The sequence below is a fragment of the Anolis carolinensis genome, chromosome 6 (assembly GCF_035594765.1).
Source record: "Anolis carolinensis isolate JA03-04 chromosome 6, rAnoCar3.1.pri, whole genome shotgun sequence".
NCBI classification, from domain to species: Eukaryota; Metazoa; Chordata; class Lepidosauria; order Squamata; family Dactyloidae; genus Anolis; species Anolis carolinensis.
The window spans coordinates 52,712,205-52,725,372 of NC_085846.1; the positions used below are offsets into that span (position 1 = coordinate 52,712,205).

The 13,168-nt window shown below is 37.9% G+C and overlaps 2 protein-coding genes across 5 annotated transcripts in view; one reads left to right on the forward strand and one right to left on the reverse strand.

The window, feature by feature from the left end:
• tpk1 (thiamin pyrophosphokinase 1) overlaps positions 1–5,197 on the forward strand; it is a 379,442-nt gene extending 374,245 nt beyond the window's left edge. For all 4 annotated transcript variants that reach the window (XM_062957472.1, XM_062957471.1, XM_062957473.1 and 1 more), the window contains one exon: positions 3,465–5,197. In XM_062957472.1, the coding sequence (XP_062813542.1) occupies positions 3,465–3,540 (76 nt within the window). In that variant the 3' untranslated portion in view covers positions 3,541–5,197. The remainder of the gene's footprint in view (positions 1–3,464) is intronic.
• Positions 5,098–13,168, reverse strand: sec61g (SEC61 translocon subunit gamma). Its single transcript, XM_016994437.2, has 4 exons — positions 13,041–13,168; positions 8,855–8,954; positions 6,835–6,937; positions 5,098–5,257 (listed from the first exon to the last, which is right to left on the reverse strand). Exons 2-4 carry the CDS (start codon positions 8,946–8,948, stop codon positions 5,248–5,250), a joined length of 207 nt encoding a protein of 68 aa, XP_016849926.1. The 5' UTR covers positions 8,949–8,954; positions 13,041–13,168; the 3' UTR covers positions 5,098–5,247.

Sequence of the window (13,168 nt, forward strand, 5' to 3'; positions counted from 1 at the left end):
TCTTCCTGGGCCCATTCTGAGTTGTTCTGAAAGTATTACATTCCTTCTGGACAAAATTATGGGATTTGCCTTAGTGTGTGTACATATGCATGGTGCAATTTCAGCGAGTTAATGCTGGAATTTGCCTGGAACTCGGTTTCTGGGCAAAAGATCATTTATAGGCTCCGTGTTTGGGCACCTCAGTTTTGGGGACACTTTGAGGGTTCTGGTGTTTCAATAAGAATTGAATCTAAATTTCTATATTCCATCTGTGATATAATTCATCTGACCTATTATATTCTCATGGACTTTCCAACACTCATCATACCTTTACTTCTCATTCCCTTTTTTTTCTGTGCCATTTACACCATTTTGTAAATGTAGCAGATATGGAATGAAAACTTCATGGCAAAAGTGTTCCCATTTGATCATGTTAACAGCTCAAAATACATGAAAGGGTTGACTTAGTGTAGTGTCATTTGTACTGCTGAAAGATTTGCTGTTCTCATAAACCCGTTTCATCTCCTGCATGAAGTAAAATATCCCAAGGAGAAACCTGCTAAATCACAAGCCCACAATATGTTTCAATAAGCTAGGGAGGTCAGTTTAATAGAAATTTTATTCTGGGCCAATGGGTTCCTGCAGCTAAGTAGTTGGTGCCTTCATTTTAAATAGCAGTATTTTATAATACCATTTTTAAAAGACTTGTCTTCAAATTTAAATGTTATCTAGTTTTACAGAAAGGGCAATGGGGCTGAAGGGATTTTGTGTTTAATTCATTTTTATGGACAATTCGTTTTAACGGGACCATCTTTTGACCTATGTCAGACTGAAGGAGCCTTTTTACTGGCTCTTTCTACATACTGCTTCAAAAAGTGAAAGCAAAGGGGCTTCATTACACTAATGAAACACACCAAGATATGCAGAGAGAAAAAGACGTTCCTCTCCATTTCCTTCACTCGTCTACATCACGCCTAGATCAGTTGTTTATTCCCATTGGTCATGTTGCTAGTAGGGTTATCTTTGGAAGGAAAGTTAAGCATAATTAAATCCCATACCTCAAGGGCCTTTTGTAGGTTATTTCTTGTTTGGTTTCTTTTCTGGAAATCTGCTTTGTTCCGAGCTCTGTTCACAAGGCAGCTGCCTGATACCATTTTAAATGTGACACGACTTGTTGTTTCCAGGGTCCCCCACAACCATGCATGTACCTCCTAAATTGATAACTAAAGCTGGTTCTGGGGACTCAAATTGATACACAACGCACACTCCTTTGCCACTCCTGCTTTTCAATAGTGGTTGTTTTCAGGAACCACTAGTTTTTTGCTCCCTCTTGTCAGAGTTTTCTGGGAAGAAGACCTCACTACTCTACAACTAGACTTGGAACCTGAAAACAAATGCTTTTTAACGCTCTCCAGAGAGAATAGCACAAAAATTGAACAGAACCCTTCACCATATCCGCCTACTCCTCTTTGCCTGACTCGTATCCAGATTGAATGGTTTATCATCATCAGCCCGGCTTTTACACTTTCTTCTTTCACCTTGAGGAGCCTTATCGCCAAGGTGAAAGAAGAAAGTGCAAAAGCCGGGCTGCAATTAAACATCAAGAAAACCAAGATCATGGCAACCAGACCGATTGGCAACTGGCAAATAGAGGGAGAAAACGTGGAGGCAGTGACAGACTTTATATTTCTAGGTGCGAAGATCACTGCAGATGCAGACTGCAGCCAGGAAATCAGAAGACGTTTACTTCTTGGGAGGAGAGCAATGGCCAACCTTGACAAAATAGTGAAGAGCAGAGACATCACACTGGCAACGAAGGTCCGCATAGTCAAAGCAATGGTATTCCCCATAGTAACCTATGGCTGCAAGAGCTGGACCATAAGGAAGGCTGAGCGAAGGAAGATAGACGCTTTTGAACTTTGGTGCTGGAGGAAAATCCTGAGAGTGCCTTGGACCGCAAGAAGATCCAACCAGTCCATCCTCCAGGAAATAATGCCCGGCTGCTCACTGGAGGGAAGGATATTAGAGGCAAAGTTGAAGTATTTTGGCCACATCATGAGAAGACAGGGAAGCTTGGAGAAGATCATGATGCTGGGGGAAATGGAAGGAAAAAGGAAGAGAGGCCGACCAAGGGCGAGATGGATGGACGGTATCCTTGAAGTGACTGGGTTGACCTTGAAGGAACTGGGGGCGGTGACGGCCGACAGGGAGCTCTGGCGTGGAATAGTCCATGAGGTCACGAAGAGTCGAAAATGACTGAACGAGTGAGACAACAACAATCATCATCTCAGGCCCCTTCCACACTGCCCCTCCATCCCAGAATCTGATCTCAGATTATATTTATCCTAGATTATATGGCAGATTATAATCCGGTTTAAAGCAGATAATCTGGAATCAGATCCTGGGATAAAGGGCAGTATAGAAGGGGGTTCAGTTGCTGCCCATGCTGAGACAAGATAGAAATCTTTATATTTTCTCGAGAGCAGCCAAGGTAAATACGAAAAAAACCTTCTATGAATATAGCAGTTAAGTAAACTATGAGAATGACAAGAGCTATCCGTTGAAGTCTGTGTAAATTGCTGAGGGTCAAATTTACTCCTTGGTTTTTAATTTTCTATCCCTAATAGTTTTTTGTATCTAATGAATCTGGAACTGGGATGAATTTATCTAAGCAGCTGATTTTCATCAATTTTGCATGCCCCCAAGCATTCTCTATTGTATGTGTTCAAGTGAATCTCAGGAGAAGGGGAGGAGCAGGATGCCCCTATTGATCTTGGGGGGGGGGGGGGGGGTATCTCAGGTAAGGAAAAGACAGGGCAGATACTAGTAGTTGAAATCTATTCTGTCTTGATCCTCCTCTCATCCTTTAAAATTCAGGGTGCCTTATCAATTTGCCCTCGCAAGGTTGGACTGCAACAAAAGAACTACCATCCATCATTTAATTGTGGATCAAGGAGCCAACTAGGCAACTATCTCGGAGACTTGGGTGGATAGGCCTGGAGTTTAAACTCTCTCACAGCTTTGTCTACCCAAATACCCAGTGCAGCAACAACCTAAGTTCAATTTAAAGTAGTCAGGTATTGTACAGATGATGTTCAATGTTGGTATTTTTATCAGTACTTCTTTAATGGGTTTTAAACTATGGGCAACAGCTGCAATGTAGGAAGAAACCAATATTCAGACACAAAACACCTCCACAGGTATCATCCACGCACTGTTTCTGGTCATCATTTTGGGTAATAACTGGCAACACAAAATGAGGAACTGGGAAAGTGGTAGTGTATTCATACAATTTGGGATGTTACATACAACCTCTGTTCAAAATATAAATCAGAAATCACATATTTAACATGTGGGGGCTACAGGGGTAATGCTTGGGAGTACCAGGGAGGGAGGGAGATGGGATATTTTCAGCTCATAGGCTATTTGTTAATTTTGCAAGACCAAGAGTTATTGAATTTAGTCATCTTTTTCATTTCTTGCAGATGGAAGCATTCTCAAGTTTGGGAAACTTGTCAGCACTTCAAATACATACGACGGCTCTGGGGTAGTGATCATTGAAACCGATAAGCCTTTGCTTTGGACAATGGGCATCCAAGAGAAAGAAAGTGCTTAAAAGGTTACCACTGCTAATTTTGTTCAGTCAGAACTTTAAACTGACATCTCCCACAGATCTTCAACTAATAATGCAAATAGATTTGTGTAATGACCTTAAAGATCATTGTACATTTTATCATCAATTTTACTCATCAGCCTTTGTTTGCCACATCAATTATAGGTATTTTAAGAAATGTATTCTTGGAACAAGTTTGCCTTTTTAAAGCATTTTTTGATAGAGGTTGCTTTTTAAGATTTTGAAGGGGGAAGCTGATAAACCAAAATAGATTTTATTAACACATGATGCCTTCAATAAATGCAACGTGATTTGCCCACTAGCCTGGAAATAAATAGGACTTTTTTTTACAATGCCAATAGAACTATAAATATAGCCTCCACTGTATACGTGTTTTCACACATACTAGCAAGCAGTGCAAGAAGGAAGTCTAACCTTCTGAGGAGTATGTATACATACCCAGGGTGCAAGAGACTTTCACCCTCATAAAACTATGGTGTATGACTCTTTACTCCTAAATCCTGCTAATACAGTTCTTTCTATCCCTCATCCATTGCCAGATTTTATGTCATTATGCTGTAGAGGAAATGTATAGCAAGCAACACACTCTTTCAGTGCAAGCAGAGATCAAGCTCTTTTGCTTGAATAAAAAGGTAAAGAGAAAACAAAGGAAGGGATGCCTCCTATTAATATAGCTGTAACATCCATATGAGAAGCTTTGAAATTACTTGTAAATGAGGTTGTCAGCATAACACATGACAATGTGTATGTTAATGAGAAAAGAATCAATCTAGTGCAAATCCTATTAAATTGTCAATGTAAACAGTAAGTATAAGTTTTCAATCTTGTCTAGTGTGGGATTGTTAGCTCTTTGAATCCCCATGGGGAGAAAGGCGGGTACAAATAAAGTTAATAATTTTTTATTGTGTCAGAAGCGACTTGAGAACATACTGCAAATCGCTTCTGGTGTGAGAGAATTAGATGATACAGAGATGTTGCCCAGGGGACACCCGAATGTGTTACCATCCTGCTGGGAGGCTTCTCTCATGTCCCCAAGTTAATAATAATAATATAAGAGTATCCCCTTGCTTAAATCTGTATGGACCACTATAACACATTTTTGAGCTACTGCTCATCATACTTGCTAAAGTTGTAACTGAACTGCATTTGTAAAAAGGGAATGTAACCTAATGCCATGTGTTATGCTAATTCAATTTTTTAAATGTTAATGTTACTTTTGCTATTGACAACATATAGAAGAGCAAAGAGCCCAGTCTGTTTGAAATTGTAAGTCAAACATCATTAAAGAAATGAAAGTCAGACCAGTTCTGTAGTTAACATAACTAAGACGATACACAAAACTTGTGATGTCTACGCTTATGTATTCCAGTACGCCACTCACTGCAACAGATATCATTGGTTCTTACTTCAAGATTTACACCAAATGTACCCCCAGATGCTTTGTATTACAATGTGTACAAAAAAAAAACCAAGAGATCGCAGAATTTATCAAGATGTGCTTGTATTAACTAAACAGAATGCCGCAACAGTTGTTCTTTAAAAACTGGTTTATACTGACGAACAATAAAAGATGATATAAAGCCAGAGAGCTTCTTGTGTGATATTATGTCCAATATTAAGTCTTCATGAAACATTCAGCCACCCCTGCAAAAGAAAGGGGAAGGGGGAGAGAGACACCATCAGCTTGTTATTCTGGAATACGATACTGTTATGCAACCGTCTTTTACACAAGAGTCAATGTTGTCATTATTCAGAACACAGCAGGAGACTTGCGTCAATTGCTAGTTTGTTTAACACCATCCTTTACATCAGCTAGAAGTACAGACTTAAATCAGGTTTTCAACTGACACTTGGTTTTGTTTTTTTTTTACAAAAGATGGAAATTTGACTATTACACCACATTAACTTACAAGAATACTATAACTCTTCCATTCCTATAATCACACTTTGTATCTTTGGCCCCATCCACACAGGCACTATAATCTGGTTGGAAGCTATCTCAAGGTCAAGGTATCTATAAAACACACACACACACCCGATACAACCTGCATCCAGCCCGATAAAATAACGTATCCCCTTTTTTATTCTTTGGTTTCTGTTTTTTAAAAACAAAGAAACTGACTTACCTCCAGGACAGGAGGAATGATCCAGTCTCAAAAAAACAACTCTATTTCTGTTTGTTTTGTTTTATAAAGTGCATTGCCTCCAAGAAAGGAGGGAAGATTCCTGCTTCCTTACTTCTTTCTTCAAAGGCAAGTCAGTTTACAAAATCAGAAATGGAGCTCCTTGGAGAAAGAAGGAATGAGGGAAGACTCAAGGTCAAAAGACTTCCATTTCAGGTTCTTAAAACTGCCTTGCCTTCCAGAGAAGGAAGGAAGGGGGAATAAGCTGCCAATTGTTCTGTGACTATTATACATAAAAATAACAACTTAGCTACCCAAAAAATGGGGGTGCAATTATTATATGGTGGCAACTATTAAGTGATGAAATATTGTATCTGAAGAACTATGTTTCCCATTTGAATCTGCTATAGTATTACGTTGCAGGCAGTTATCTCTTTTGAATGACTCTCCAGAAGGCAACCAGACAGAAGATATTTTTTGTGGTGGTACTTTGTAGTCCTTCAGAATAATGATAATAAAACTTTATTTATTATTTTACCCCAAGGGGACTCAGGGAGGATTATAATAAAAAAACACAATAACAAATATTCAATGTCAAAAACCAGAAACAACATATATCAAATCAAAAACAAATCAGTAAAAATTAATATAACAACAAAAATAAACATAGCATAATACAACCCACATTTTACAATATAATATGTTCTTAGACTCATAAAGGTTCAGCTAAAATAATTAATTAGACCTAAGATAGTATAAGCCAATAGATTAAGATAGATTTTCTATACTTTGGCAAGGATATATATCGAGATGTAATCAGTCCTCTTCCTCTCCGTAAGCTAAAGTGCATAGATGGGGTTTCAGGAGCTTTTTAAAGGAGAGGAGAGAGGGATTCTGTCAGATAGAATCAAGGTAGCTCTTTCGTTTATTTTAAGATTATCTATATACAATATAAAGTTCTCAGACATGGGAATGGGATGGTTTTCCATATCTATAGAGAAGACTTATCATCATCCAGCAGAACTCATTGAAACAAATCTTAGAATATCTTGCATACATCTCTCTACCAGCCATATCTATTTTACCATTGTTACTTACACAATGATGTTGTTGATTGGAATGTGGATCAGTTTTACAAAGAAGCCAATAAATCCCATTATCGCAAAACCTATTGCTGTAGCCATGGCAATCTTCTGGAATTCTGGAATTAAGTAAATAAGTAACTTGTCAGATCAAAAATGATTAGAATATTGCAGGTGAAAATCATTTTATATTCAAATTGGGTTGCACCAATAAAACCATATTCCTCTTCATCTGTATCCAGAAATATATTCTTGAATGATTGGATTGTAACAAATGTGTAATATTGGATTTTTTTAAAGAGAAATAGAGAGCTAGCACCTGCCTAACTGAAGCAAGAAATCTATTATGGAATGGAGAAGAAATTAGGACTGTGTTCACTAGCGTTTCCTCATGCCTAGTCATGCAAAGTTAGTGTGAAATTGGTTGACAGGCATACAGCAACAAATAATAATCCTTCCACATGTCTTGAGAGTGGAGAGAATCTGGATTTCTGAATCACTGAATGAATCTGTGTGTACACTGCCTCCTTTTGAAAGAATGCTGAGCCGAGGGGGAAAGAGGCAGAAATAATTCCCTCTATATCTGTTAGTCCATGGAGCAGTTTTAAGTAATCATTGTATTTCCCCTGCTCTACCATTTAAAAACACCTCTATCGATTAACATACAGTCATGAATATTTAGATTATTTGTTAATATGGCCATAACTGTTTATTCATGTCTACATACACTTATCAATACAGTAAGCCCTTGGTATCTGCAGGGGTTTGATTCCAGGATCCCCAGTGTATACCATAATCTCAAGATGTTCAAGTTCCATTATATACAATAAGATTGTAAAATAGAAAAATTAAGATTTACTTTTTGGAAGTTTTTATATATATATTGAAATTTGTGGATGCAGACCCAATGGATACAAAGAGCTGAATATCCTTAACACTAAAGCGGAGTTTTCCAAACATTTCATGTCTGTGACATACTTTTTAGACATGCATTATTTCATGACACAGTAATTAAGTTTTACTTGCAAAACGGAAGTTAAACTAACCCCTTATAAGAGGTAAATACACATAAATAAACTGTAATAATGAAATGTATGGCGACGAATCATATCTCATGGAAATCTTACATTTATATATTTTTAATATATAATTAGTTGCTTACACTCTCACCTACACACTGCAGCTGTCACACCAAAGTGCTGTGACACACGGTTTGGAAAGCTCTGCACTAAAGGATGTTGTGATGCTGGTGTCTCTTCCCATGGGTTGCTCCAGTCTCACAAGTCATCATAACCACTAACAAGTCTATATTGTGTACTGGGACAACGCACTGATATTCAATACATCATACTCCAAGCACCTATTTGCTGGATTGACCCTTTTGCCAATCAAACCTTTCACTACTAAACTACTGAAGAACCTGATCTTGGTCTCAGCACAATCCTTGCCCTCCTCCAAAACTTTGGAGCTTCATTAGAGAGGGGAGATGCAGGCACGTAATACTCAGAAAATCTTGTTGCATTTCCTGTTCCTTCAAGGTTCAATACAAAATGAAGGAGGCGCTTAACCTTATTAAAGTTCAGGAGAACAGATATTTACCTTTGTGTATTCTTACTTCAATATATGCACTCGCGATTACAGTACTAGCAAGTACATTCCTAGATACTCTGTATGAACAATACCCCTCTGAATTCTTCTCTGATCAGGTGGAAACTCGCCCTTAGAAATGTAAATTCAACAATAAAACATTCCATTTATATTAGTAGTTGTCTTTTAAAAATGCTACCTGAACAGTATGAATCTGCTTTGAGGAACCTGCTGAATAGCTTTCCTTACAAAACAAAAATAGATTCATTAAAAAAAAAATGAACACATTGCTTTCTATTGAAACAGATACTTCTTTTAGTTGGGGTTGTTGTATGTCTTTCGGGCTGTGTGGCCATGTTCCAGAAGCATTCTCTCCTGACGTTTCGCCCACATCTATGGCAGGCATCCTCAGAGGTTGTGAGGTTCTTTTAGTTTTTCTTATAGATTACCTTTCCTATCTGGCTTTGTGCATCTTTTGACAAGCCTGATGGAGTCTTTCACAAATTGGCGGCTGGGTTCCACAAACTGCATTACTTGATCCATGGCGAACTGTAGGGGGAAAATACATCTGCTTTCAAACATATTTTACACAGTTCTCCAAATCAGCTCCTAAAATGTCTTTGACAGAAATATAATTAGTTTTTAAGTAGCAGATAAAGTGACAACTTCTTAACTTTAATACGTTGAAAAAAAAACCATCCAATATTTGTTTAAATATTTTGTTTAACTGGGAAGGGTGGTTAACTTCCACATTTGCAAAATCTATATTTTGCATGTTTGTTACATTAGTATATATTGCTTTGTAGGGGAGCTGAAGGCATACTGGTTAACAGTCATACCACCTTCTAAAATGTTTATGTTCATCATAGAGAAATGCTGAAGTTATGTGGTGTTTGATGAGGATTTGTTAGGCCTCTTCTACACTGCCATATAAAATCCATATTATCTGCTTTGAACTCGATTATATGAGTCTACACTGCCATATAATCTAGTTCAAAACAGATAATCTGGATTTTATAAGGCAGTATAGAAAGGGCCACAGTGGTTCAATGTATTTTAAATGGTTTTGACTGTGTGTTTTTTTTAACAATTATATTTTCTAAACTTTTGTAAATCAAAACTGCAGGTAAAATTGTATTTTACATTCTGTTGCCCCTTTTATACAGCTACATAAAATCCAGATTATCTGCCTTGATATTCTGGATTATATGGCAGTATAGAAGGGGCCTATTTTATTGTAAAACATTTTGGGCAACAAGACAGGAAAACAGTGGGGTATAAACTGAACATATAGATAAATCGACAGAATTATGGCTAATGAAATCAAAAGCCAATTAGGCAGTTCAGGAGTTTACCACATGAGCACAATGATTGGGAAGGTCCCCTTCATGTTCTCTGCCCATGTGCATTTCCCATCAGACCTAGGCCCTTTCCACACACCTGTAAAAAAAAATCTAAATTGAACTGCATCATCTGGCAGTGTGGACTCAGATAATCCAGTTCAAAGCAGATATTGTAGATTATCTGTCTTGATATTCTGGGTATATGGCTGTGTAGAAGGGCCCATCGATGAGGGATGATGGGGGAGCAGCCAGTCAATATCCAGAGGGCCGTACACTTCCAATTCTTGCCTTTAAAAGTACATCAAATCCCATTTTTTAACATATGGCACATTTAGAAAATATGCTACAAGTGATACAAAGCGTGTATATATAAAGCATCGCAAACTCAGTCCAACCTTGGTGTCTAATAATAGCAATAATAATTTTATATATAACCCACCCTCTCTCCCAAAGAGGACTCAGGGAAGCTTCCCAAACAAGGCAGATATTCAATGTCCCATACAATATAAAATAACATCTTAAATTAACATTTAAATGAAATTAAAAACAGAAAAAATCCTCGACAAACAAATGGACTATGGCCTCATCAAATCCACTGAGCAGTTAAGTTTTGTTTAAAAATAGGAGCATGAAATCTAAGAATATAAAATGACAAGTGGCACTACAAATACATGGATGCTAGTAGGGTGATCAGTCGGATAGGGGCCATGAAATATTACTCAGTTTCCTCTCCATAAGCTAATATACACAGGTATGTTTTTAATAGCTTTTTAAAGGAGAAAAGTGAAGGGGCTTTTCAATACCTCAAGCCCATGTACACTGCCATATATGAAGTTACAGAGTGCAGTTTAGATGCATTGAACTTGATCATATGAGGCCCCTCCTTCTACATGGCCAAATAAAATCCAGATTATCTGCTTTGATCTGAATTATAAGGCAGTGTAAACTCAATCCAGTTCAAAGCCAATAATGTGGGTTATCTGCTTTGATAATATGGATTATATGGCAGTGTAGAAGGGGCCTGAGACCGCATCTACACTGCCAGATAAAATTCAGATTATCTGCTTTTAACTGGATTTATCTGGCAGTGAAGACTCAGGGCCCTTCCACACTGCCCTATAACCCAGAATATAAAGGCAGAAAATCCCACAGTATCTGCTTTGAACTGGAACATATGGCAGTGTGGACTCAGATAACCCAGTTCACAGCAGATATTCTGGGATTTTCTGTCTTGATATTCTGGGATATAGGGCGGTGTGCTAGGGCCCTCGGATAATCCAGTTCAAAGCTGGCAATGTAGATTACCTGCTTTGATAATCTGGATTATATGGCAGTTTAGAAGGGACCTGAGGCCCCATTCTACACTGTTAGATAAAATCCAGATTATCTTCATTGAACTGGATTTATCTGGCAGTGGAGACTCATATAATCCACTCCAAAACAGATTTATTATTTATTTATTTAATTAATACATTTATATCCTGCCCTTCTCACCCCAAAGGGGACTCAGAGCGGCTTACAAATTAAATTTACATACAATATTATATTATTAGCATAGCACAATACTGGCAATAAATTACCATATTGTACTATATATATTGTACTATTAATAATATTACATGTAATATATATTATATAATTAATATTATTACATTGTATTATTAGTATTATATTGTATTACAAAATAATATTATTAATATTATATGCATATACAATATATTATAATATATATTATTGTAAATTATATTGTATATATGTATATACAGTAGAGTCTCACTCATCCAACACTCGCTTATCCAACCTTCTGGATTATCCAACACATTTTTGTAATCAATGTTTTCAATAAATCGTGATATTTTGGTGCTAAATTAGTTAATACAGTAATTACTACATAGCATTATTTCGTACTGAACTACTTTTTCTGTCAAATTTGTTGTATAACATGATGTTTGGGTGCTTAATTTGTAAAATCATAACCTAATTTGATGTTTAATAGGTTTTTCCTTAATCCCTCCTTATTATCCAACATTTTCGCTTATCCAATGTTCAGCGAGACTCTACTGTATACGGCTGTGTAGATGGGGCCGCATACAAAATGTATTACGATATAGTACTGATAATACAATATAATATCAATTCTATATTAAATGTAATATTACTAATATTACAATATAATGATATATTAGTAAAGGTAAAGGTTTCCCCTGACGTTAAGTCCAGTCATGTCTGACTCTGGGGGTTGGTGCTCATCTCCATTTCTAAGCCGAAGAGCAGGCGTTGTCCGTAGACACCTCCAAGGTCATGTGGCCAGTATGACTGCATAGAGCGCCAGCAAAAGAGAAGGCTAAGAGGAGACATGATAGCCATGTACAATTATGTGAGGGGAAGTCATGGGGAGGAGGGAGCAAGCTTGTTTTCTGCTGCCCTGGAGACTAGGACAGGGAACAATGGCTTCAAACTACAGGAAAGGAGATTCCACCTGAACATCAGGAAGAACTTCCTCACTGTGAGAACTGTTTGACAGTGGAACTCTCACCCCTGGGCTGTGGTGGAGGCTCCTTCTTTGGAGGCTTTTAAGCAGAGGCTAGATGGCCATCTGTCAGGGATGCTTTGAATGCGATTTCCTGCTTCTTGGCAGGGGGTTGGACTGGATGGCCCATGAGGTCTCTTCCACTCTACTATTCTATGATTCTATAGGTTGGCAGGAGAATGATATAGTACAATATAGTAATTTAATATTAGTATTGTACTATGCTAATAATATAATGTATTGTATGTAAATATAATTTGTAAGCCGCTCTGAGTCCCCTTCGGCGTGAAAAGGGCGGAACATAAATGTAGTAAATAAATAAAAAATAAAACTTCACATTCAGTGTCCTTCCATACAGCCATATAACCCTGAATATCAAGGCAGAATAATTCACAATACCTGCTTTGAACTGGGTTATCTGAGTCCACACTGCCATATATCCCAGTTCAAACCAGATAATGTGGGATTTTATTCAGTTGTGTAGAAGAGGCCTCAGTGCCTCATTTAAAGAGCTATGCTTCCAGATTAACGACTAAACAAATCCCTTCCTTTGCAGACCCGCACAAAGAAGCCTTTTGCTCACTCAGCATGGCAGCAAACTGGGCCTTTCTAGGTGTTAACTGAAACGTAAGTTGTTCTTTCCTTTTGCCACAGTTGCTCCTGTTTCCCATTCTTTGGCGGGAACACCAGAGAAAGCCTCTCGTCCTTTCATAACAGAATTGGGGAGAAGGGAGAAAGAAAAACAAAAGGAAACCTCCTCACCTTCCGACTTTCTCCGCGACGTCTTAAAGACACGTAGCAACTTCTCTGAGAGACGCGGGGGGGGGGGGGGGGAACCGGAACCGGAAAGAGATGGCCAGTCAGAGACGCGCGTGCGCCTCAGCGGCGAG

Coding starts and splice junctions, on each gene's coding strand:
- sec61g (XM_016994437.2), bottom strand. CDS start 8,948: ATGGATCAAGTAATGCAGTTTGTGGAACCCAGCCGCCAATTTGTGAAA. Junction 6,938..8,854: donor CACAAAGCCAGATAGGAAAG/GTAATCTATAAG, acceptor ACTTAATTCCAG/AATTCCAGAAGATTGCCATG.